The sequence below is a fragment of the Triturus cristatus genome, chromosome 9, assembly GCF_964204655.1.
Source record: "Triturus cristatus chromosome 9, aTriCri1.1, whole genome shotgun sequence".
Taxonomy (NCBI): domain Eukaryota; kingdom Metazoa; phylum Chordata; class Amphibia; order Caudata; family Salamandridae; genus Triturus; species Triturus cristatus.
Genome location: NC_140592.1, coordinates 1,148,939,890 through 1,148,966,696, shown reverse-complemented (window position 1 = coordinate 1,148,966,696; position 26,807 = coordinate 1,148,939,890). Strand labels below are relative to the sequence as shown.

General features: G+C 40.6%; 1 protein-coding gene across 8 annotated transcripts in view; it reads right to left on the bottom strand.

Moving 5' to 3' along the window:
* CAPN3 (calpain 3) overlaps positions 1-26,807 on the bottom strand; it is a 496,647-nt gene that overhangs the window by 138,443 nt on the left and 331,397 nt on the right. For all 8 annotated transcript variants that reach the window (XM_085627100.1, XM_085627104.1, XM_085627105.1 and 5 more), the window contains 2 exons: positions 2,812-2,889; positions 341-501 (listed from right to left, as the gene is read on the bottom strand). In XM_085627100.1, the coding sequence (XP_085483226.1) occupies positions 341-501; positions 2,812-2,889 (239 nt within the window). The remainder of the gene's footprint in view (positions 1-340; positions 502-2,811; positions 2,890-26,807) is intronic.

The window sequence follows — 26,807 nt, the reverse complement described above, 5'->3', positions numbered from 1 at the left end:
GGGGTAAAATCTCCAGACTAGGTAGCATATGATGGAATCTTGGGCAAATGCGCCACATCAATCATTATTTGGAACAGGCCAAGGCCATAAAATCGCATAATTCCAGTGAGCCTGCTGTCAGTCAGTCAAGGTGGGTGTTTTATGCCCCACTGCTGTAGATTGTCAAACAGACTACTATCCATAAGCACCTTTATTTTTTATCTTGGCTTCTAATTTTGTATGCTTTTGGTTTATTCTTTTCTTTAAACATCTAAAAAAGGTTAGCAGATGTCTTGGAATTGTATTATAATACTTTCATGAAAGTGAGTTTCTCTAATGTAGAAGGTGATTTGTCACCTACCAGGGAAATTGCGACATCCCCCGGCTGAACACCCTCGGACCCACCGGCCCTCGTTGACGGACACGGTCCAGGTTTTCAGCCTGTCAGACTCCAGGGCATCAGGCGTGAGGTTGCAGATCTCCAGCTTTGTGAAGTTTTTCAAGAAATCATCAAATGACATCCTTGGAAGGAATGAGAAGAGGAAGGAAATTTTAAAGGGGAAAATTAATGATTAATACTTGTCGAGAAAACGCTGTTCAAATTAATATTGAAGACCTGCTGGAATTTCAATATTTTATTTCTGAAGCATAATGTTTGATCATGGTAAGCTATATATGGATAGAAATGATTGAATGACAAAGCATATCTTACATCGAAAGAAATCCATAAAAGAGTTAATTATATATTATATAAACACAAAAAATAAAATACAGGTATTACACACCATTCGGACAATTCACATACGAGGTCGGGTTCACATATATTTCATAATATTAAAATAAACTGCAAAGAAAGGCTATATCATGTTATGTAAAATAACAGATTGACAATTCATCTGCTTGTTAGAAAGAAAAATAATTTTTCAAATAATTTATATGATTTTTAGAGGGGTCATCCAGTAAATATTGTCACAGTCAATCTTAAAATCCAGTCAACATCATCAAACAACCAAACATTCTAGAAGGCCTATTGTTGGGGATTTTTAGAGGTGCCCAACAGGGCAACCTGAACTGTATTTCTTTCTCTGTACTGGACCTTTAATTGATCACTAAACCTGGTCAGCTCGAGTCCAGGCCATCTATGTGGTTAGGGGACATAAAGATCAGGGGACTCTGGGAAACACAGGTGAAAGTGCCACCTCACGTACGTGCGGTATTGACAGCACTAAGGTATGTTGCACTATAATAAGCCTTTGGTGCAGAAAAAGATTCATGTCCACAAAAGAATTCATCCCAAAACGAGTACCATTGAGTTAGGTAACAATAAACATCTGTTATTCAAATACACATGTAATGTTTTCCTTGGCACGAAGGTAGTCGTTAGACAGGGACTATAAACCATCAGATGATTTGTCCATCCTGTCCTTCTGCAAAATAAACTTTGTGCCACTTCCTGTTTTTGTACCTTTAGCATACATTTGTTTGATGGCATAGGCTGAAACCTGTATCAAGAACTTAATTGACCCTGCTGTCCTCCAGAAAGAGACAAACCATATTTATTCAAATTATATCAAACTTACACACTAGCTGCCATAATCTCATGTGGTAGTTTTCTGATTGTTTGCACTATCCATCCACCTTCAACACCATCACCAATACCCATCGTCCTATCTTTCCAAATGTTTCCCCACAATTTCCACCAGTGGATAGGTTAGGGTTGACTACACTCCAGTTCACAGTCAGTGAATTTCTAAATGTTTTCTTACATGATTCGATAAGCAAGATTATTATTTTTTTTTAATAAAAAAAAAAAAGAAATACTCCCTCGCCGTGGGAGAATTCTTACGTGGCGTGGTGGTCATTTTGCAGCTTTCCCTGGGTGTAAGGGTGTTTTTAGGGTTTAGGGGTAGGTTGGGTCAAAGGATGGTCAGGATATTTTAGGGTTGGGTAGGGGCATAGGGTGGTAAGGGTATTTCTTACGGTTTAGGAGTGGGTAAGGCCATAGGGTGGTAAGGTTATTTTTAGGGTTTCGGAGTAGATAGGGTCATAGGGTGGTAAGCGTATTTTCTAGGATTTAGTAGTGGGTAGGGGCATAAGGTGGTAAGAGTATCTTTAAGGTGTAGGGTGAGTAAGGGCATAGGTGGTAAAGGAATCTTTAGGAATGGGGGTGGGTAGGGGCATAGGTTTGTAATGGTATTTGTACGGTTTTGGGGTGGGTATAGGATGATAAGGGTATTTTGTAGGGCTTATGGGTGGGTACTGGGTGGTAAGGGTAATTTATAAAGTGGGGTGGTTTTGGAGGTGTCCCCCCCCAAAAAAAACCAATTTTAAATCATATACATATATTTTTTTACTTACCTTATTTATACATACCTGGGTGGTAAAGGCATATGTGTTGTGAAGGCATATGCATGGTAAAGGCATGCATTGTAAACAAAAATGCATGGTAAAGGCATGTGAGGTCAAAGCATGTGTTGCAATGTCGAACAACCCAATCAAAAATGGTGTTGGAAGCCATCAGTAGTTGCTAATTGGCAGAGGCTGAGTGAATGCTTTCTGTTGTAAAATGCAGAGTAGCAGCTGGTAGTGAGTCAGTTACAGGCAAGATCAAATCAGCCTTCCATCCTCCAGAGTTTGGTAGAGTACCATTAACTGCATGATATAACACCTGTTTTTTTACAGTGCTTAGAAAAAAGGCAGGTGTGAGGTGCAACATGCTACATAAAAACAAGTTATTATCATAATCAGATCTATTGGTTGTGCAACATTTTTCAAAAAAACATCAACCTGAGAAGACACAAAGCAACCAAAGAAGACACAAAGCAGTCTTACCAGAACTCGCCATCCTCGATCACCTGATGCTGTAGACGGGTTTTCTCTGATTTGTCAATGAGGGACCATTCCTTTGACCTGCAGAACACCAAACAGAAGCTTTACTCAAAGCATGCCAAGCCATATTACAAGCAACCCAGGTAACAGGAGTGCTCAACATTGGTCCATGAGGGCTAGATTCACGCTTAATCATTAGACAATATCCACAAGATATAAACATAACCCCCCACAGTGGATCTAACCTGTAATAATTTACATAGTGGTTATGCTGAAATTCTGGCTCGTCTCCAGCTCTGGTGTACCAGCACAAGGAACCCTTAAAAGCCAAGCAGCCTGTTAATCAACAATCATTAGAAAGTTTAGTCCTACTGCTGCCCTGGTGCATTCACCAACAACAACAAGGTGATGGATGGTATGCATGAATTAATCTCAGCCACTGGTAATTGCTGAGGGCCTGGAACCAAGCTATGCACAACTTAAGAGCCCATAACAAGGAAGAAACTGGTCCTCGGTTGCTTGTGTTCTGGTTCAGGGAGGACCTGGCCTAGCAGTTTGGGCTGCACTGTCCCCATGAGAACAGGTTCAAGACTGATTTGCATATGGCTGTGCCCACACTGAGGTGGCATGGTGGGCAAAAAATGATGGCTTGGGATGCGGCCCAAGAGATTGCTAGTATGCCCAAATGAGCCTCACTGTGCTCCACTGCTCTTACTGGAAATCAAACATGGATCAACAACATTTTTTCCAGTATAACATGGTTGACGTTTAATCCTATGGCACAATTCATCAGAAATGTGTCCACCTCCATCACATTTCTCAAGGAACCTTTCAAACCTTAACCACCTTTGCCACATTCCACCAATGTCCACCACTAACTTTAATGGCTTTCCCACAAATTTTGTCCACACTGACATCCTTGCTGAATTTACTCTTCTGTTTGTGGACATGAACAGAAGATTTTATGTGGACCAAATCACCACTGCTGACATTAAACAATTTGGCACACTTACTATTGTCAAACCATATGTTTTGCTACTCGAGTGAATTGAACATTACTTTTCACCAGCTTCATCAACTGTTCCACTTTAGATTCCCTTTAAATTCATTTCGACATCCAGGCAGGGCGGAAACTGGTATTTGGCGCCCTCTCCCTTAGAAGATCAAAAGGAGAGATTTTGGTGGTGGAGTGAGGTGTGGTCCTGTAAAACCATAATACACTGCACACAGTTTTCACCACATCACTATTCAGAAAACTGAAATATCATCACTCACTTTACAATATGGCTTCAATAACGGTGAGAGGACCTTCTCACTAGGCCTACCCTTCTTGACTATGTCTATGATTTGCTGCAAAACTTGGTCTCCTGACATAGATTCTTTCCATGCTCCTTCTGAGCAAACCTTCAAACTCTTTTAAGAGAAGCAGCTAGGCAATCTTCAAAATCCTCATCCAACAAATCAGACAGTTTCACATCTCCATCACTATCTTCTTCACTATTACATGGAAAATGGCTAAGAAAATCCTCTCTACTTTTCTTTACCCTCAGAATGTGGGTGACAACAAAATGGTATTTGCATCAGTTTAGAAGACAGCTGTAAAATATGTGGAGAGCAAGACTTGCTACCAGCACCACTCCTTACTAGAGGTTTATGATCTGTTTGTAGCTTAAAATGTCTTCCACACACATAGGAGCAAAATTTCTCGATTGCCCAGCAACATGCAAACAACTCTCTCTTGAACTCTAGAAGCAAATGAGATTGTGAATTCCTTGTTCCCATCAACCTGTGCAAGAGTGGCACCAAGTCTAACTTGGCTGGCATCGATGGTGATACAACATGGCAACTTGGATCATAAGGTTTGCGACCTTCACTTTGACTCCATAAAGACTTCATTTTTTTCAAATGTCAGATCAGACTTCTCACATCAAACTAATTTTGTGACTTTTTTTTAAAAAGATCACTACTGGGCCTTACTTTTGTAGCAAAACTGGGAATAAAGAGTGAATAAAACTTTCACATGCCTTAAAATTATCTGACACCTGCCTTTCCAGAGGTAGATGGAGCTCCAATTATGGAATCAACTAAACCCTATCTAGGACTCAGACCGTCCTTAGAAATTACATGGCCCAGATACTCCACATCCTTGCAGACAAATTACAATTTTTCCTTCTTCAATACCACACCTTAATCTTTAAAAATCCACAAAACATGTCTAGAATAGCATTGTGTTCTTCAGCATCCTTCGCAAACATCAACACATCATCCTGGAAAGGCAGGACCCCTTCAACATTCTACAAAAGGCTGTACATGACCCTCTGAAACACAGAGGCCGCAGAGGCCAGAGCCAAGGACATACTTCGGTATTGAAAAGTGACAAATGTGGGGGAAAAAAACTGTCAAATGTCTGAAAGATGGATGGAGTTCCACTTAATGACACGCGCTAGCCATATCAAGTTTAGAAAAAAATGATGGCACCTGCAGTACAAGCGAATAAGTCAGAAATTTCAGGTAAAGTTTGGGAATCTACCCAAATTTCTTTATTTAAGGATCTAAGAGCCACACAAACACATAATTGGCCACACCTTTAACGTGCCACAACCAATGGAGAAAGACAAAGTGAAGATTCAGCTGGCTCAATGATCTCCTTTTCACACCGGATTCTGAGTTCTTTTACAAGATCATTTTGTAAGGCTAAAAGGGACTCTCCTTAGTTTGTGTTTAACTGGAACAGCCCCTACTTTCATTTTGATTTTGTGTTTGAAACCATGAATTTTGCCAAGCTCCTCTCCAAAAACAGTGGAAAATGTCCTGCTCCATTCACTTGCCATATCCTCACAATCAACCACCAGTACTTGTTCTTTTGGCACCAGGTCTATGGATCATTCCAAATAATCCTACATGGAACCAGCCTAAAATGTTAAGACCCTCTACTGCCACATATATATATATTTTTTTTACAAAGATTTATATAGCGCAAACTTGACCCGAAGGTATCGGGTATTACAGCGCTTTACATAGCACCAGTTGCGTTACATGAGGACACATTCATTTTTGTTAGGCACGGGGAGATGAAGTGATTTGACCAGAATCACAGGATGTTCAGCGTCATTGCAGAGACTCGAACCCGGTTCCCAAGATTTGAGGTCGACCGCCCTAGCCATGAGGCCAACTCCTCTCCCCAATAAACATATACTTTGCCTTTGATCCTCCTCCCTTTGAATTCTATAATGTTCTCAATATAGCCCAATAACTCAATCCTCCGTCCTTTGTACGAAACAGGAAAATGGTCAGGAGGGAGCAAGGACCTATCACCACACATATCTGTCAACAAAGTTTGTGTGATCATGGTGCTCCTAGCTCTCAAGTCTACTAGGCGCTTCAAAACCTTCCTCTGACCCGAATGTCAGCCATAGGATCATCACACATGCAAGGATCACAGCCCGACATGGAAAGCTTGTCTGAAACTGACATCATAATCCCTACGGGAAAAACACCTTACGTAAGGGATTATGTGGTGGTTTCTGACTGGCCGATGGGCTCCTTGCACCTGTTGGAAACCAGCCAGAATGACAGGCTGGTTTAATCTCTGAACACCTACATTGTAATTAGGCAGTTGGACTTTAAACTATTGATGTCCTAATGAGCCCCTAATTTGTCTGGATGAACCCCAAAGTCACTAAATTGATTTAAATTCAACCCCACCTGGTATCTATGGCGTGGGTCAGACAGGCTTAACTTAGGATAATGTGTAAAGTTCTTATGCAGTACCCAAACAATAATAATGTCAACACAATAAAAATTCCAAACCGATTTTGAAAAATTGAGCACATTCTAATAAAAATGACACCAAAATGACAAAATTTCAATAATACTAACCAGAGATATTAATTTTTAAAGATTAAGTAAAAATCGTACCACAAACACTGTGGGGCAGATTTATCATAGTGTTGCTTTGCCCTTGCATCGGGCAATGCAACACTAAAGTCAAATTTACCAAGCAACGCAAGGCCACCTTGTGTGACCCATCGGTGCTTGGTAAATCTGGAGTAACGCAAGGCAGTACAAGCCACTGCTTTTTATTACTCTGTCCTTGGGAAGGGGATCCTTAGGTGAATCATGGGTGTTTCCACTCGTCTAGTCAACGACTTTTGGCGCATTCCCAGCTTTATCATTGGTGGTAAACCTGGAAATTCAACAAAATGATACGCCATCCCAGGGGAGATGTAACGAGGAGTAATATGTTTATTTCTCCTTGTTATTTCCTCTTTCTATGTGTGCTGCGTTCTTCAGCGCATGTAGATTTCCACTAGGCAATGGAAATCATATAGAAGAAAAGGTCTCAAAAGCAACCCTCACTACTTTTGCATTACATCCTGTTTGCTTTACTACAATCTATCTCCACTGCACTGTTCTAAGGAAAACCCAAGATGTGACAGTCAGGGGTGTGTCTTGGGGAATGGGCCATCTCCTGTCATGTGTCCACTCAAAACTGGCTCTGAGACCAGCTTCTCTCACATTGGGTTCAGAGCCAGCGTGTGCAAATGTAGACCTTGGGGACAAAGGCTTTTCCTTCTTGAGTTCTCCTCGTACAATAACCTATGAATGAGCAGGCTTCACCTCTCTCCGTTTCAAGTTAATGAAGTTCCTGGGCGCATCCTAACTATCCTTCTTGAGCTGATAGGTATCACATGCCGAACATCCAGTTAATCCTGCCACCAGGCCAAAGCCACTGTTCTGTTGTGGGAGCAGTGTTCACACCTCTTGAAGATCAAGAACTGGCTGAGCAGCTGCTGGCAGGCCAATGCAAATTTGCCTCGAAGGACTTCATGCAAGGAAAAGAAAACTTTTTAATAGTTACTTTTCCTAATACTTTAAGTAAACTAAGCAGAAAGTAAGCTGCCATGTGTACACTACATGTGTCCTAATCATTTATTACAGATAGAGAATATTATAGTTTATTATACCAAAGACAAAAGTTTTTTTAACAGCACGCATCCTCAACACATGCACATATTTGAAAGTGCTCACATATGTGATAATGAATTAAAAGGAGGCTCGGCCCAAAAAAGGATTTGCCTAAAATCATAAAATTTGGTCATTGAGGAAGCCAGGATTGATCCCAGGTTTTAATGTTTCACACTGCGCAATTCAGCCAGTTGATGAGTATTTACTTTTGGTTGGAGCCACATGAAAGCTTCGCTTGTTTAGGGCTCGATGTTACAAAAGGACCTCAAGCTGGACCACAAGCTGGACCACAGCCAGGGATCTAGTTCAAGCTTTCTGTGGCTCTAGACATTCCCAAGTGCAACCTGCTACTCTCCTGGCTCTTTATGTCTTGTGTGCAACACAAGAACATCCAGCTACTGTTGAGGAGTCAGACAGAAGCCTGGGAGAGAAGTCCCAACAATGGATGCTCTGGCCTCCACAGAGGTAGGGAGGGCTGCGAGATGGCACGCTGCAGAATGTGTAAAGTCAGCCCATTCAATTCAGAACTGCAACAGGCACTCCAGAGCCACTGAACAGGCGACCAGCCTTTGCATCAACACACATGCAAATTCCACTTAATCACTCTGCACAGTGTTGTTACCTAGTGTTAGCCAGATGTGGCCAGGAACCGCTTCTAGAGACATCTATGCCAGCTGCCTGAGTCTGTGACATCAGTCTCAGACTCTAGAAAAGGCCCATTTTTAAACTGTTTTCCAATCGCTTCTTCATATCAAATTAGTATTTGCATAGTGCACACAGACCATAAGCAACAATGTGTGGCAGAAATTCAGAGGTTTCAGGCAATTTCTGCAGCGGTCTTACGCCTTGAGTCTTTTACATTATACAAACACTGATATATATTATAATTTATATGATACAAAGCAGAGGCACACAGGATTAAAATAGGCCTTTACATCAGTGTGAAACCGAATCCCAATCTCAGACACCTCACATATTCTGATCTAGACTGCACAAAAGCGAACGGCTCCTGGGCAACTCAGGCTCAATTCTCACATTGATGTGCCATCTATTTACATTTGCACCTTCTGCACAGTTCAGGTTACACCTGTATGACTACCCCCTTTCTGCGGCTTCTGCGTTTTCTTCCTGCCCTGCTGTCACTTCCTGTAGTTATCTCTTGGTTTTGCTGTTGTTTTATAAAATGCTTTGTGAGATGGCTGAGCTGCACGCAACACATTTACGTAGGATATTGAAGCCGTGCCAGTCATGGCACTGACTGCGGGTCATGCTGGGATAAGAAATCAACGTTGCATGATAATCAACTTACAGTACACAACGAACAGTGTAATCACTGAGATAATATCGATGCATACAATATCAAAACACAAAAATAGCAGAAATTACATATCGATAATAAAAATATCAACTTCCTATACTTAAGTAGTAAAACCGCAAATAGACAACACAAAAATCGTAGTGTTTTTATTTTTACCTATTTCGAAAACAAAAATATCAGAAATAAAATTATTTTTACCTTTAAATAAATATAACATGTCAAATATATTGATTCACACAATATCAACTACAATAATTTTGACAAAATAATTAAATAATCATTAATCAATATATAAAACACTTTAAACAATATTTTTTAATTAAACATTTTATATTCAATTTTAAATTAAATAAAAGTATATTGCATTTACAAAATATTTACCATATACCCCAATAAATTGTAAAACTAAAATATTAACAATGCAACTCCAACATAAGTTCGCATTACCAAATATTTAAACACCAACCTAAATATTAACAAATATATAAATATATAAATGTATATTTAAATGTATAAAACTATATATAATACATCAAAACTCACACCTAAATTAGAGTTTACCATAGAAGGATTCAACTCCTGCACTGCCAAACTCATTATTAGGCCCTAAAGGGGAAACATTTACTATTGCTACTTCAATATAAACGTATATAGAGAAGGTGTTGGACACTAAAAGGGTGACATTTACTGTTCCCACTCCAAAATAAACCAATTTGAGGAAGGTGCTGTACACTAAAGGGGTGACATTTACTATTCCCACCACATTCTAAGGCTGTGTTAAAAAAGGTTTTGGACACCAAAGAGGTGAAATTTACAAGAACAACTTTGAAATATAACATTTTACACAAGGTAATATAAATTTGAAATAGGCAATCAATACGCCAAACTCACACACATTTTCTTTTCCTATAAAATCAAATAGAATTGTATCTAAAACACACTAACCACAACTAAATACCTGTATATACATAGTTAAATTTTAAAATATAAAAATTAATCTAATTTTCTATTAGTAGTATTCTTTTTCAAATTATTAACTACCATTCATTAAGTGTACATCATAAAATGGCTAATTAAATTATAATACAATCAATAATAATAAAAGAAAAAAGATAGAAATCTATTTTATAATTAAAAAAAAAATCAAAATATTTGTAAATAAAATTACAATTTTAAAACCCCAAAAATACTACAGTTTTAAAAAGTTGGTTACAAAATATTACCATGAAAACATTTTCCATAAAAATATTTATAAATATTTTGTTAGATATCAAATTGTATACTTTTTGATTAATTTTTGAAAAAAAATAAAATAAATCTTCTTTAATATGAAATTAAAATGTATTAAGAATATTAATATAACCAAATAAATTAAAACATTCTAATTAATTTGCTTATCTTGAGAAATTTAACATAAAATGTATAGTAATATATATATATATATGTTTTTAAATCTCCTACCCTTATCCTCTAAAAACCCAATATCAATACTCTCCTACCAAAAAACAATGAACAATTTTTTCTAAACATAAATACAACAAACAATTACAAATTTCAACAATTTTATAACTAAAACATTATATTACTAAAAACACACTACAATAAATTATATAGTAATTAACAATTACAAAAGATATTACAGTCAATATTTTCTACATCGATATTTATTACAATATTAAAAACAAAACTAAAAATTATATTTGAATCTTCCATATTCCTGTTAACGATATTTTTGATATCACAATATTCTTGACACAATATTTTTGCATTACAATATATAATTTTGTTCAAATACCAAACTGTGCATTCTGTGGGTAGAGTTAACAATGAGTAGGTGCACAATGAGTAGTTCGTAATTTGCAATAAAGAGTTGTGCAGTAATTAGGCTGGGCAGAGCATTTGGTGGTGCAGATTCACACTGAAGCTTGCAGAATGCTGCAATCGTACAGAGGAGTATGCATTGAACAATGGGTATTGTAAGGTGCAAGTCAAATAAGTGAGCAGTGTGTATAAAGCAGTGTGTCATACATGTTGCATGTTGATCAGTGGTCAGTGCACAGAATGCATTGAGCAGTGATTAGTGCACACCACGTAACATGGAGTGTGAAATTAGAAGTATGTGAAGTACATGTTTAATATGCGCTGCCGTCTCACAGCCGAGATTACTTGCTTAGTGGGTCAACTGTTAAAACTCGAAGACTTGGCCCTCTTCTCGCTACTGCTAAGGGGCACTTCTTCAATCTCAGCTTGACCATCTTGCACTGCTAGAACATCTTTGCTGTTTAAACTACACGGAGCACAGTAGGCGGGGGATAGGCTGCAAAGAGGAAAGGAAGATGGCGGACTGAAGCCGCCGCTGAGAAGCTCATACACGGAGTTGCTCTCATGCCATAGACGGCACATATTGACAGTGGCATTTTTCTAAAAACAAAAAGCACGGTAAAAAACGAAGGAGAAGAGAAAAACGGGCTTAGGGAAAAAAGGGAAATGGCCCCTGGCAGTGAAAAAGATTACCGCGGAATCCTGGTAATCTCGAAACCAGTGAAGCTGACAACTTCATCTCGCGTACGGCTGCAACCTGAATCCTGGTTTACTCACCTGCATAATCTTGGCGATCACCCGGACGCCGCGGCGGGTTTGGCTCTCTGCGCGGTGAAGTTTGGTGGACTCCCGATGCTCTTCGCTCCGGTGGTTCTCCTGGGGCTGTTCGCCTGTTTACACAGCCGCTCTAACACAGCTGTGCTCGATGGACCCACCGAAGGTGACCGCTCTGAAGGGAGGACGCACTGGACCACGCTCCGCAGCGCCGACTGCAGAGATTGATGGCTCATTGAGTGCGGAGGGAGAAGTACACCTCTCTATGGCAAAAGGTAATAAGACATGGACTGCTGCCTCTAGAGTCGGCCGACGGATTATGAAGGTAGTGCAATCTGTTAAAGCTGTCAAGGTCATTACCCCAGGGGGGCTGCCGCCCTTCTTCCGGAGACTGAAATGGTAAATGCATTATTAGGGGCTATATTTTTAGGTGCCAGGGGGTAATGAACCTGCAAATGTTGAAATTGGAGTTACCTCGGGAGTACTACAACCACTTTCCCAGCGCAAGGGCGATAATGGTGAAGATATGGATAGGCTGCCATCAAACCTAGTAAATCTACTAGCGGATATCGCTGCTGGGGGCAATGAGCGGAGTAGGAGCACAAAAGCACAACTTATCAGCCCAGTCATAGAGCAGCCAACTATTAACCAAAATCCTCACAATCAACAGGAAGAGACGCTGCTTCAGTATGGCACTATTTTAGAGAGCTCAGCAGGCCTGTTTATAGATACAGATATCGAGACTGGAAAAGCTGGCAAAGCTGGAGAAGGAATCTCTATGCTGCAGTCAGACCATCCAGCTAGCTCCTCTCCCTCTAATATTGCTGGCTCATTAAGGAACAGTCCTAGCGACAGGGCTAGTCTACACATTGCTAATATTAGCTGGAACACTATTGCCATAAACAACGGGGGGTAACATGTCGAATTAGCTGAAACTGTTGGTTTACCATCTAGCCATAAAAAAGGCAGCACTAAACCTAAGGCCCCGAGATCCTATAAAAAGGGAGCTGACAAGCAAGGTGACAGACGAGATAATAAGACCATTGCTGGCAAACTAGCCTCTGCCAGTAGTTCTCTTCGGAAATGGGTCACAGCAAAAAGAGAAGTTAAAAACTTGATATTGCGACTTTCCGGCTCTGGCTTAGCATCAGGAATTGAATTAAAACAAGGCCTTCAAGGACTTCAAGGTACTGGAAAAGGGAAGGAAGGTTTAGAATTGGTGGACTCTACACAAGTGGGACTTTAGCACAAGATACTAGCTATTCCCCTTCTGCCTCTTTGTCCCGCTCAATGGCTACAGAAGAACATGATTCAACTGGTCTGCGGACTGTACCCGACGAAGATTCCCTTACAGTGATTTTCCAAGTGTTGTAAACTCAGAGAGAAGAAGCACAAGAGTACTATGTTCACGCTAGGGCTGACAGCTTATTAATCAAACAGTCCCTCTCAGATGTAAGAAGTAAGCTGGCCTCCCTTACATCGGACATCACGGAGTTACAGCAGCGAGTAGCTGACACAGAGGATTATGACACCAAATCAGCTAAAACTTCAGCGGCACAAGACAACCAGCTCAGGCTTATGCAGGGAAAAAATTGAAGACCGTGAGAATCGGCAATGCCGAAATAACCTCTGGCTCTTCGGGGTCCCAGAAGGAGAGGAGGGCGCGGATCACCAGCTATACGTTGTTTAACTCTTCCAATAAATCTTCCAGATTTGGCTGATTGGGACTGGGATAGCCAAATTCAACGGGCACATAGTTCCTCCTATTACGGCAAGTGGTCTCAATCAAGGCTCGACCTACCTCTCCTATCCGTGTAGATTCTTTTTCTGTGTTCGCCAGATCAGACTTTTGTAAAAATACAATGGACAGGCGATGGAAACTACGCCAGTTTATTGACTCTATAAAGGCTGAAGGAGTGCAGGTTTTTCTGCAAGAACCTGCACGCTTACAATTTATTAAGAGATGGCCAAACACAACTGGTATATACGGAGCAGGAGGGCTAGGAAGTCCTGGCCAGATGGCGGCAGGGGGTCTCTAAATAACTATAATTGCTATTTTCCTGTAGGTTTGTCTCCTTTCTCCTATCCATTATGGAGATTTCTTTACTGTTTGCAGAGATTTTCTAGTGCTATATATCTTTACTTTCATTTTGTCAGGTCAGGCGAATGGCTAGGCTGCCCTCTGTGTGCGATCTTTCTCCTAGGCTGTCTACATCGACAGCAATGAGGGGGGTGATTCCTTTCCATAGACACGGGTTGGGTGTCGGGAGTGGAGGGGGAGAGATTGAGGTGGTGATGGGAAAAGCAAGGGGGCACTGATTTGGTAGTGCAAGGCATTGGGGAGGAGAAACAATTTGTAGAAGATTCCATAGTAAGCAAAGACAGTTTTCATAAAAGGTGTTTTGGGGTAAGTATCGGTAAAGCAGGAGAATTTATTGTGTAAGAGATATTTCTTACTATAATATGGGGGTAGTTAAATGTTGGAATGTCTCTGGGTTGAATGCTGGACGTAAAAGACAACTGGTACGTGAGGAATTAAAGAGGTACCGACCTCATCTGACATTGTTAACGGAAACTCATTTGGCGTATAAAGCCCGAGCACTGCTTAAACAGCTTAGATTTCAAATGGTCGTGTGTTCGTCACAAGGAGTATCGATCAGGGGCGTTGCTATTTTAGCTAGTAAGACAATTATGTATAAGACCCACTAAGCTGATCATAGTGGGAGATGGGCTATAGCTCAACTTGAAATCTTTGGTATTAAATATGTTTTAGTTGCTGTTTATGGGCCTAATGTCGATGACCATGAGATGTTTAATTTTTTTATGTTAACTGTATTGAATCTACAAGGGGTACCGATAATCATGGGCAATTTCAACTGTATCATGAATCAATCTATCGATTCTACTACTCGGCGAACAACTATAAGAATGCCGAAAGCACATTTACATAGTCTCAGGGATTTATGGAGAGTCTTACACCCAACTCTCCCGGTGTTTACATACTACTCACACCCATGCAGACAGTACTCAGGGATCGACTTGGTCCGGGTTAACGATACCGTACTTCGATTAGCTAAGATCGAGGTATGTCCTAAAATCCCATCAGATCACAACCTTATTTTGTTTTCTTTTCAATCACAACCAACTACTAAATCAAGGCGCTCTTTCACTTCCCTGCGCTGCCTAATGGCTGATGACAACTATCTCTTACACATGGGGAAACTGCTGGCAGAATTTATATATTTTAACATTAATACTACTTCACCATGCATGGTCTGGGACTCTATGAAAGCGTTTATAAGGGGTATTACACAACAATTTATACTAGTAAAAAATAAAACCAGAGAGGCTTCCATTAAAGCGGCTTGCTTAGCGCTAACCAACTTAGAAAGGTGCAATGCAACAGGTTTATATTAACTTGGTAGAAGCACAAGTGTCAGCAGCAGGGATAATTACGGAAAGAGTGGCTGGCACCTATAATAAATATGAATATGAATACAGTGAACAGGTGGGTAGGATACTAGCTTACAAATTAGCTGACAATAAAGACAAAAACCTAACAAAGGCAAATAAAGGAGTGGATAATATACTTTAAACAGAAACCCATACGATACTTGCACAATTCGCATTTTTTTATGGAGATCTTTATGCTCCATCAGACCCAATAATACCAGATGAGGTTTCTAGCTACTTAGCAAAAGCAGTACTACCATTGTTAATAGCAGAGGATGTTGCCCAACTTTGCTCAGAGATATCGCCATAAGATATTCTGGTGGCTCTGTCTTCACTCCCTGCTGGTAAAGCCCCGGTGAAGATCTGATTCCTACCGAATCTTATAAAATATTTAGGAATATAATAGCTCCATTTCTGGTAAGGTTATTCTAGAGATAGGTGATACTGGAATTGTACCACCAACTTGGGATATTACTAATGTAGTATTTTTCCTGGAAAAGGGAAAAACACCGGAAGAACAAGGATCCTATCGTCTGATATCGCTTATCAATGCAGACAGCAAAATATATGCCAATATTTTGGCTAACCGTCTCGCTCCCCTGATGTCAAAACTGACGTCAAGCCAACAGCAGGGCTTCATAGCAGGCCGTGATACTTCGGGCACACATTAATACTGCTATAATGGCATTGATCTTGCTAAACAATCTGGTAGCAATCTGGGAATGATATTATTAGATGCGGAAAAAGCCTTTGACAGTGTGGCATGGGGTTGCTTATGGCCCACTCTGGCTTCATTTGGATTGACTGGCCTATGTCTTACGTGAGTAATGGCTCTTTACCGGGAACCACAGGCCAAATTAAATTATGCTGGCTCTCAATCTGGGCTTTTCCGTATAAATAGGAGTACATGCCAGGGATGCCCTCTCTCCCCATTACTGTTTCCCTATATCTTGAACCCTTTATTAGGGTTCTACGAGCCAATACACATATTCTGCCATTATGTCCAAGACAAAAATCAATGCTTATGCAGACGACATTGCTATTTTTACGACAGACCCAGCCAAATCTTTGGAATTAATCATCTATGGGGCAGGAATATTTGGATCTTTTTCTGGATATAAACTGAATTCTAATAAAACTCAGGTGCTATTGAACTTTGCACCAGACAATCCTGTAAATGGTACATGCCCCAAAGTTACTTATTTAGGTATCTGTATTTCACCTGAGATTGAGCATATAATTAATTTAAATTATGAAACTTTACTTCATAAAGTTATTAAAAAGCTAAAGAACTGGCATAAACTACCCAAAAGTATAGTTGGCAGATGTAACTTCATAAAGATGACGATTCTCCCAAAATTCTTATACTTATTTCACTCAATCCCCTTGAGAGTCACTAACTCATTGTTTGAGAAACTAGATGGGGCAATAAGCAGTTTTATATGGGGGTATAAACATGCACGCCGAGCAACTAAACTACTAAAGTTTCCATTTAACCAAGGTGGCTTTCAGCTTCCCGATTTTAAATGATACTACTGGGCCTCTTTCCTAAATAGGTTACGTAGCCTTCTTTGTAATAATGGCCAGGATTTCAATCATAAACTTCTGCTAGGTCAAGATTGTTGTAGATTTCTCTATCGGATTAACAACCCGAACTACTTCAAGAGAGTACGCTTTAAGACTCTCAGTGTATTAGTCTTTATTTGGCGGGAAACTGTTGCTCGGTATTCTTTACCGGTATATTTTAATACGTTTCCTCTCTGGGATAATCCACTCCTCCCTGACATCTTCCATGACAGTGTGGCTAAACAGTGGGCTATACTTGGCATGGACAACCTTGGAGTCATGTAAGATAGTAATAGATTCCGAACTTTTAAAAATATGCAAGATCCTTTTTTAATGCCACGCCAACAATACTATAAATACTTAGGGCCCGATTCACAGAACTAACTTAAGACAAAATCCTAAACTTACTACCATTTTGGTATTCACAGAAGACACTTACTCATTTTGGTATTCACAGAAGGCACTTACTCATTGATGAGTAAGTGCCTTCTGTGAATACCAAAATGAGTAACTTACTCATTTTGAGTAACTTACTCATTTTGGTATTCACAGAAGGCACTTATTCATTGATGAGTCAGTGCCTTCTGTGAATACCAAAATGAGTAAGTGCCTTCTGTGAATACCAAAATAGTAGTTATTTTAGGAATTTGTCTTAAGTTAGTTCTGTGAATCGGGCCTTACAACTTTTAAGAGCACAGGGTCTTAAATTGGTAGAGATACAGGACTTATTGACACTTTTACACAAACCTCCTCAGAAACAGGCAATACTCATGGCATACAAGCATTTCTGCCAGGACAGACCTGATCCTTGCCTACAGTTAGCTTTAACATGGAGTGCTATCCTGGCAACCAAAATTACTCCTATAATGATAGATGAAGCACTCACAACATTAAAAGATGCTGTGTGATCTACTAATCTGAGACTACAACAATTCAAGACAGTATGCATGCTCTATTACACTCCTCATAAGATTGTTAGGTGAGGACAACCGAGTACTCAATACTCAAGCAATAAGATAAGTTGCCCTAAGTGTGGAGTATATAGCGCAAATATTGTACAAGTTTGCCACTTGTCCACAGTTAAAGGCATTTTGGCAGTGAGTTATACAAGTGTGTAAAAACCGCTTTGGATTAGATCTGGCTTTTACTACACAGGAGATCATGTTGGGCTATAAGGGAGATACTAGCCATGCATGCCGTGCATTACTCTCTATAATCTTAGTTGCTGCTAGATTAGCTATTTCTAGTGCCTGGATTTCTCCTAGGCCCTGTAACGCTGCAGAGTGGTGGGCTATTGTTGTGGAGGTTTTTGATAGGGAAAAGGACTTGTCTAAAGTTAGAGGTGTAAGCTCAATGCATAGATTTAATGCAGTCTGGCATAAAATGAGGCAGGATTAATTGTTTACTCTGTGATACCCTATCTAAATTGTATGCCTGCATGAACAACATGTACTTTTGTTTACCTCTTCTGCAATAGGATTTGTATTCGTATTGGAACGAGTATAACTGATGTATATGTGTCTGTTTTGCCTCCCAAGCACGAAATTCAAATAAAAAAAAATGTAAAAACTAAAAAAGGAACACAATGGGCGCACACACGCCAATGCGACTGCCCCGGTACCTTGTTGGTTTGGCTGACAATGCAGGAATCTGACAGACGTCTGGTACTAAGTATTTGCTCAGACAGTGGCCATTTACTCTGTTAGCAAAAAAATACAAATGCTGCTTTCACTCATCACTACGTTCAATTAAATAAGCCTATCTATGCAGTTCACTCCAACACTATATCTGCCTTCCTCACCTGCGTTGAGTTCCCTAAAATTTCGCCAGGATCTAGGGAATAACTCAATAGCGTGATTACCCATTTTGAAGTGCAGGAAGCAATTTGTGTGTTGGCCCAAGTAAATCCCTGCGACTGGATGGCTTACCAGCTACATTTTCTAAGGTATACGTTCCACAACTGGCGCACGCCTGAAAGCATTATATGATGCTGCGCTCACTTTTGCATCACTACCACCCGCGCTCAGTGATGCCCTTCTCATCTCTTTGCCCAAGCCAGGTCGGGACTCCTTAGATTTGGGATCCTATTGACCGCTGGCGCTCTTAAACACAGATTATAAATTTCTTGCAAAGATACTGGCACTCAGACCAAAATGGCTTTGGGCCTGCAAGAAGCACATCTTAAACATCCACTGCTTCCTCAGAGTGTTTGAATATGTGCTGCAATGTTACCCTCACTTTGGCTTTATGATCCTAGTCCTCCACAAAGCTTTCGACTACCTGGAATGGCCTTTCTTCTTCGAGGTACTGCGGCGTTACGGCCTTGAGACCCGTTTCCTCTAACTGATACTAAGTGTTAGACACCGCACGAGCACTCTTTAACCATTGCGGCTAAATGTAAGTCTAGTCCAAGTGCTTCTTATTTACTGCTGCAAGATTTTGCACAGGTACATTGTATCTATTGCACTTTAATATAATATATATGTTTATATATGTTTATTTTAAATTCGGGGGTTGGGCAGGTAGTTTCTTTGATAAAGTAAGGATTTTTGTGAGTGGCACGAAATATAAAACCATTTTAAAATGTTCTTTGATATTATTGACAACAAAATCCATTTTATGAGTTTTTGTTTTTCAAGATGCGATAGCAGATCGATTGAATTGGTGCTCTTTCATTATTGATCTTAGATGTAAACCACAGCACAAGTGCACTTTATAATGTACCTTAATATTATTTATCAATACCAAGCAGTATACGTGTTTTGTTGAACAATGATGCGATTCCAGTCAGTTCTAATTGATATAACCCAAGTTCCTGTCACAACCTAAAGTGTTTTTACCTTGTTTGTAATGATTTCTAGTAATCAACAAATAAAGCATTTTCTTCTTCTCTAACTGGTCACCTTACTATATACTAACCCAACGGCACGGGTGTGAATTGGGTGTCACATCTCAGATCCTATAGAGATACGCTGGGGGACCTGCCAGGGCTGCCCACAATTCCCACTCTTATTCTCATTGGCACGAGTGTCATTGGCACATCATTTATGCACACATGGACCGACCTTGGGAATACCGCTAGGCAATGGTACTCACTCAGTAACGCTCTAATCAGATGATATGCTCCTCTACTTAAGAGAATCCGGGCTGTTCCCACCGCTATAGCGACACTGCTCACAGAATTTGCCTCTATCTCTATCCTTAGGGTTAGCTGGTCTAAATCTTATTTATTCACCTTCAAAACGCAGACCCCAAATCCTGCGTACATGGTAAACAGCACAGAACTACAATGGCAACCCGTTACTTTTCGATACTTGGGTGTCCGCACTTCATATGCCATTAGACCTCTTCAATGGTAACCTGATCTGGGCGGTCTCTGCGATACGCGCACAAATGTCCTTCGAGCAGAACCTACAACTCTCAGTGGTGGGCCGAGTAGACTATTTTGCCAATCTCCCACTTTTTATTCAGCGTCCCTTTTTTTGCTCTCTGGAGCGCCTATTGAATGACACTATTTGGCACAACACACACCGAAGAGAGGCCTTTCTATGGATAGTGGTGGACTAAATGCCCCCAATCTAGAACATTACTACCCGGCATCACAACTGCAATGGATATTACTCTGGTTCGCTGGACCCCACCTAGAGGATACGGCAATGCTTCTCCCCACATGGGACATGGATGCGTCCTCGCCCTTTTTCATCCATTTGCTAAGGCTCCTCCACCACATGCTCCCCCTCTAATTGTGGCAGATCAGTGTTTCCTAGAAGACTATTTATCACCTGGTCGACTACACCCTATGCTCTAGCATTACCAGTTCTTGGCATGCTACAGGACCGTGGCACTACCAGTCTCTGAGATCTGGAACTATGGCATACAATGGGTTTATACACAATAGGAGACCTGCACACCAAGGGATCTCTCCTTCTCCTAGAAGACCTTACGTCTGAATTAAACCTCCCACCTAGTCAATTTCTACTATATGCTTCTTTTACTGCCACACTGACTCAGGCTTAGGGTGAGACGCAACAAGAGCCCACACAACTCCTGGTCATCCAATACCTCCACACACTAGGCATGGGAAGACATCAAACTCACTGGCTTCCCTAGCGCAATTGCGGTATTATTGGGACAGGGGTCTTGTCCGTGCGTGTACTGACAGCAAAGGGCAGACTGCCTTGAAGTACCGTACCCTTCCTTAATATATCGTAATGCGTGCTTTAATTTGATCCAATTCTATTTTCTTCATAGGGCATATTTAACCCACATGAATCATTTTTTTAATAACACTGATGCTACCAGTCATAGATACCTAACTCTGGATGTGGGAATAATGCACGTGCTCTGGTCCTGCCCTGCATTGGCCACATATTGGAAGGATGTCACCGCTTATTTAGACTCCTGCACGGGCGGCCTCCTCCCCTAAACCTGGGAGGTATGCATTCTTGGGCTTTACAAACATACTAAAAAATAAAGGCTGGTGATGAAATTTGCTGATTTGGCCGTCCTTTTGGCAAAATGGCTCATTTCCCAAGTAGAAAGTGGCGAACCCCCAGTCGTCTTCGCATGGACACTCCATGCTGGAGTGGGCTTAAGCTGAGAGCACACTATTACAAAGGGAAGAAATAAAAGGTCGCCGTAAACATCCCATCCCAGACACCTGGGGCACCCTTCATCTACAAATTCCAAGAGCTGAGACCGACTACCTAGCTCTCTCCATGACCACACATGCCAAATTAATGAGTTGTCTTCTCTTCCCTACCCTGGGACCCGATCTTTATGAGTGGCTGCCCTATTGATCTCCTGTTGACTCCCTCATGGCTTGGAGACATTAATGGCATACCATCTGTATTAAGGAACAAGTGTTCTGAATCTTCCCCCCCCCCCCCTTCCCTTTTCTGTTTCTCTCCATTTTCTTTTCCCTCCACCTCACCCTCACCCACCACCCTGTTCAAGGTTTTTAATTTCTACATTGTCTACTGTTCCCAAAGTAGTTTGTTCTTTTTCTTTCTATCCAATAGCACCTCGATACACAATGGTATTCACATCAGGACTGATTATCGTAATGATTCCTGTTTATGAACAAGACACGATATTTTATTCTTCAGACCATAGTAGATGGATGTTTATATTTAAAAAAACTACTTTAAAAAAAATGAGCAGTATGTGAAGTTTACTGAAAAGTGAGCAGTGCATTATGCACAATTAGTAGTGTGAAGTGCATAATGAATGGTGAGCAATGGGTACTGAGCAATGACACATGCACATAGGGTAGTGTGCAATGTACAATGAGGAGTGAGTACTGTAGATTGCTCTCTTCTTTGTCTCTCTTGTGTATATTTCCACTGTCTTATGCACAGAACTTTGCATTTTCCAACTAGTGTACCACTTGTCCTCTGGTCTGTGCCGAATTATCCCTGTCTGCCTTAGGTGGAAAGCAGCTCCAGTATAGAGCACTATCAACACCAGCGACACTCTAAATTTGCTCACCTCAAAGGTGTCCCTTTCTATCTCGGCGTGGATGGCACTGTGCTAATCCTACGCTTCAAGACTTTGATAGAAAAGCAGACATTTAAGATGAGCAAATTTAGAGTGTCGCTGGTGTTGAGAGTGCTCTATACTGGGGCTGCTTTCCACCTAAACGTGAGAACTACCCAGAGTTCTCTGCTTCTTTTTTGTGCATAATTTAGGCATCACACTATCCCTGAAAGGGTATTGTTTTTATATATATATATTGTTGATGTACATGTATTTGGAGTAAGTAATTCTGTTGCAAATTCTATCCCTATTACAAGCTGGGTTTTGGAAGAGGGTGAGCACATTTGACATTTGTGATTAAACTTAGTCACCTGGAAGAACCTAAAACTTTTAAAAGATCATTTATCTATGGCATTTGTGGACCTAAGAGTCGCATTCAATTTGGTTCCTAGAAAATTACTTTGGTCCACCTTAGCTTAAACTGGAATATATATTGAATTGCTTGAGATGCTGAAAAGATTACATGAGAACAACTTTGCCGAAGTTAGGTGAGGGATTGGAGGTGAGCTTACCGAGCAAATGCCCATAGAGCGAGGAGTCGGACAAGGGTGCATGTGTGCCACAACATTGCTTTCATTATATAGGAATGATATGATCAGTCGCCTGGGCCAAAGCACTCACGACTCACCAAAACCGGGGGGTGTACCAATACCTGCAATGTTATTCACAGATGACACCTTACTGCTTTCCCACACCCCAGTTGGTTTCAAAATCTCTTAAATAATTTGCTGATTTTTGCGATTTATGGGGATTGGAGGTAAATACTTTCAAGGCCAAGATAATGGTTTTTAAACCTCACCAAACTTTCAAAGGAGAGTTTTTGTGATAAAGGGAGAAGCACTGCAAACTGTAGAAAACTTTGACTACCTGGTCATTAGACTGGACACATCATGAGATTGGAAGTCCCACATTTTAAAAAGTTAAATAACCTTACTCTGAGTGCATCTGTGATCACTGAAAAGTACAACGCAACCACCTCCAAATCCGTTACACCAGCAATCGAGTTTTACAGGGCAAAATCATAAGCCGCAGCCCTGTATGCGGCAGAAATTTGTGGCGCAGGCTGTACCTCTGGACTAACAGTCAGGGAGAACACTTTTATGACATCTTTATTCAAATTAGCCAAAAGTACACCAACCATGCCTTTGTATTGTGACAAGTGATTAAAAAGAATCGGCAATCTAGCGTCATTAAAACCACTGTGCTTTTGGCTAAGATTGTGGCATACCCCTAAACTCTCCATGTACAGACAAGTAGTAGAAGAGGTAAAAAAAACATGGGAACTGTAATATAATCCCCTGGTTCAGACACATTAGAACACAACTCAGTAAGCTAGGGATGAGTATGCTTTGGGACAACCCCACATTGATAAAGAATAACACCAGATAAATAATCAAGGAGGAATTCTGGAAACACAAACTAATAAGGCGCCACTGCATCGCAACAAAACGGCGGCCTGGTTGATGATTTTCTAACTTTCAAACCAGTGCCTGCCTCAGAATCATTCATGGGTGCATATGTACCCCCATTTGGACAAACTCTATCCATAAAATTTGCCTGCGTACTTTGCAAGTAAGCACATTCATGACAAAATGGAAGGGGAACAGGGTAAATCATTGCACTGTCACACAATACTGAGGGTGTAGAACATTTACAGTTTTTTTGACAAGCCTATGCTAAATCCAGAAGTATTTGGATAAGACCATTATGCATTGCACTAGGCATAAGGCATTTGAAGCCAGCGCATCGAATCTTTTGCACCATTTAGTGACCTCTCTATTCATAAGCAAGAGCAGCTATCTATACTCAGTTTGGTAATAAGGAAATCTACAAGTCTCTTTTTATAACATTTTCTCTAATAACTCTTTTAAAAGCATGACCTAACATTCCTGTCTGGTAGTCATAACTGTTTAATAGTATTTACATTGTATTAATGTATTCACAACTGTGTGTCTTGGCCAGATTATAGTCTATTTTAAGATCGTTTTTATGTATTTTATCGTTGTAAAACATTCCAAATGGTCTTTTTAATACTGCTGCTTACCCAATACCTCCAGATCTTACCTTTTACGCGATAAATGTTAGTACCCATTTTTATGATCTTATCAAGGTAGCAAAATACTTTGTTACTTTTAGAATTAAAATTGGTCTTATTTCACTTATCAATGTGCAATAAACTGTGTCCGATAAATTGGTTTAGATATGATCATAGACCTTGGCGGACTGTGACAGGTTTTTGACTATGGTTCTTTCTTTCCTTTTCATTCAGGACATTACCTTGGAAGTAAAATTTTAGAAAATACACACTTGTTTTTAATTCGCTGTATGATATTGAAATGTATTTTATGCTGTTTTATTTGCAACTTTTATGGCCATGTGCCCGACATAAATTCTATTTCTAATATATATAATTCTGTTGCAATACCGGTTCAGGGCAGGGTGGAGAGGTGTGGCTCACTAGGTAGAGGCGGCAGACCCGTAAGCAGAGAATCGGCCATGGACCAGGGTTCAATTCCCGACGCGGCAGGGTCGTGGACCAGGGTCAAAATGGACTTGATAATTCTCGCCTCGGTACCTACTCTAACCAGGAACACACTCGGCAACTCTGGGCATTAAGCTTGCCTCATCTCTACAACGGCCCCCCACAGACGCCGGGGATGCCTGGTTTCACCTTGGAGATACCCAGAAAGGGACCATCTCACAGGGATAGCCAGGACAGGTTCCCCAGCGGTCCACAGCGCCGGGACGCCCCCGTTGGTGGGCAGCTGTGCGCTTTACAAGCTTACAACATTTACTTGCAAAAGCAATAATCCTTAGAAGCATTGTCCACTGCCCAGAGGGAGAAATAGTGATATGCCACAGAAATATAAACATTTAGAGGCCAAGAGGCATTAAGTACATGCTCCCATTGTCTAGAGTTGGCCATAAAGAATGAAACACACTTGGCCTCATCCAGATCAGCCCATTCCTCCCCCTCTTAATCCATGTCTGGAGGGTGCAAGAGTAACCTACTTCTAGCCTGAGGTCAGTGCTGGTGGCAGAACACTGCTAGCCGGCTCTTGTGCAACTGCAAAACAGCCCAGCAGCATTTCAGTAGCCAGGAGGAACTGCAGGGGCCGTGGCTCTCCCCCGCGAGGCCAGATTGAGGCCGGGCACCTGCAGACAAATCAATGTGCTAGAGAGGGCATATCATCTTCCTGCTTTGACATACTCACTGATCAATAGCCCAATTTATTCTTTGGTCAACTACCTTGCCATTAGGACCCTTCTACTTATTAATAACAATACGTATAATTCCACTGTAGACTTCCACTTGAAGACAATCTCGCAAGGTAATCCGGCAACATTAGCTATCCATTCCCTCAATGTGCAAGGGCAAGGAACCTGTGTTAAGAGACAGAAGACCTTACACTACCTATTCACCAAAGGCACTGATATAGCCTTGTTGCAAGAAACTGATTTCTAAAATACAGGTTCCATCAAACTGTAAATGAATTGGATAGGCACAGTAATAAGCAGAAGACGTTCCTAAAGACTGGCAAGTACAGAAGCAGAGGAAGCAGAACATTGTCCAGCAAAAAGATGGAGTGTTGTCACATTAATGAAAAACCTACCCCATATAATACTATAAACATAGACAGAACCATAGGGATGATACTGCACATACAATACTCTTCATAGGATTAGTGTCTAATCCTAACACAAAAAAGAATGATGTGCTATCATAAATACTTAATAAATGTAAGTAAAAGTAGTTATAGGAGGCGACTGGAATATCACAATAGATCCTATACTGGATAAGATCGGCCTGACAGGCTAGCAAAATAATAACAAAAGAGTCATTCTAAATGATGTCCGAGAAGACTTTGGAATAGTCGATCAATATAGGTGCCTGCTACCCGCCTCTGTAAGGAAGTACACTTTTGTATCCAATATCCGGGACACCGAGCCTTGCATTTACTTTTTCGTGACACAACATACATTTCTAAATAGGACATCCTGTTGAGAGATTGAAAAGGAGGGATCTCAGTCTATTCTTATATAGGTAGGCTTTGAACTATGGCATATCTCTCCACCTCTGGCACTATGGTGCATGCAAACCACTAAACACAAAACACTCAAACAAGTAAAAAGTCCAACCTTACACATACCTTTTTCCTAAACATAGGAAACAAATCCCCAGATATACCGGCGCAAGTACTGAGGGTGGCATGGAAAGTTACATGGAGAAGACTAAAAACGCAAGACAATTATGCTGCATGATATAAAGTAAGGGAGGAACAAAGCAGGTTAGAATTATCAATCAGATTCCTTAAAAGCAAATACATGGCCATAACACCCCATGTCATTAGGAAACAACTAGAACAGAGTAAGGTCAGAAACGTATTGATAAATTGAAATGTCACAAATAAGAAAGAGGAAAAAAAGTCTGGAAGTTTATTGACCTACCAACTAAGGCATAGAGAATCTCAAATGGCTATCCCTATAATGTATAATGATATCAGTTTCTCTTAGCCCGTCCAATCGACATAACCAAGACCTTTACATCCTTTTATGAAAA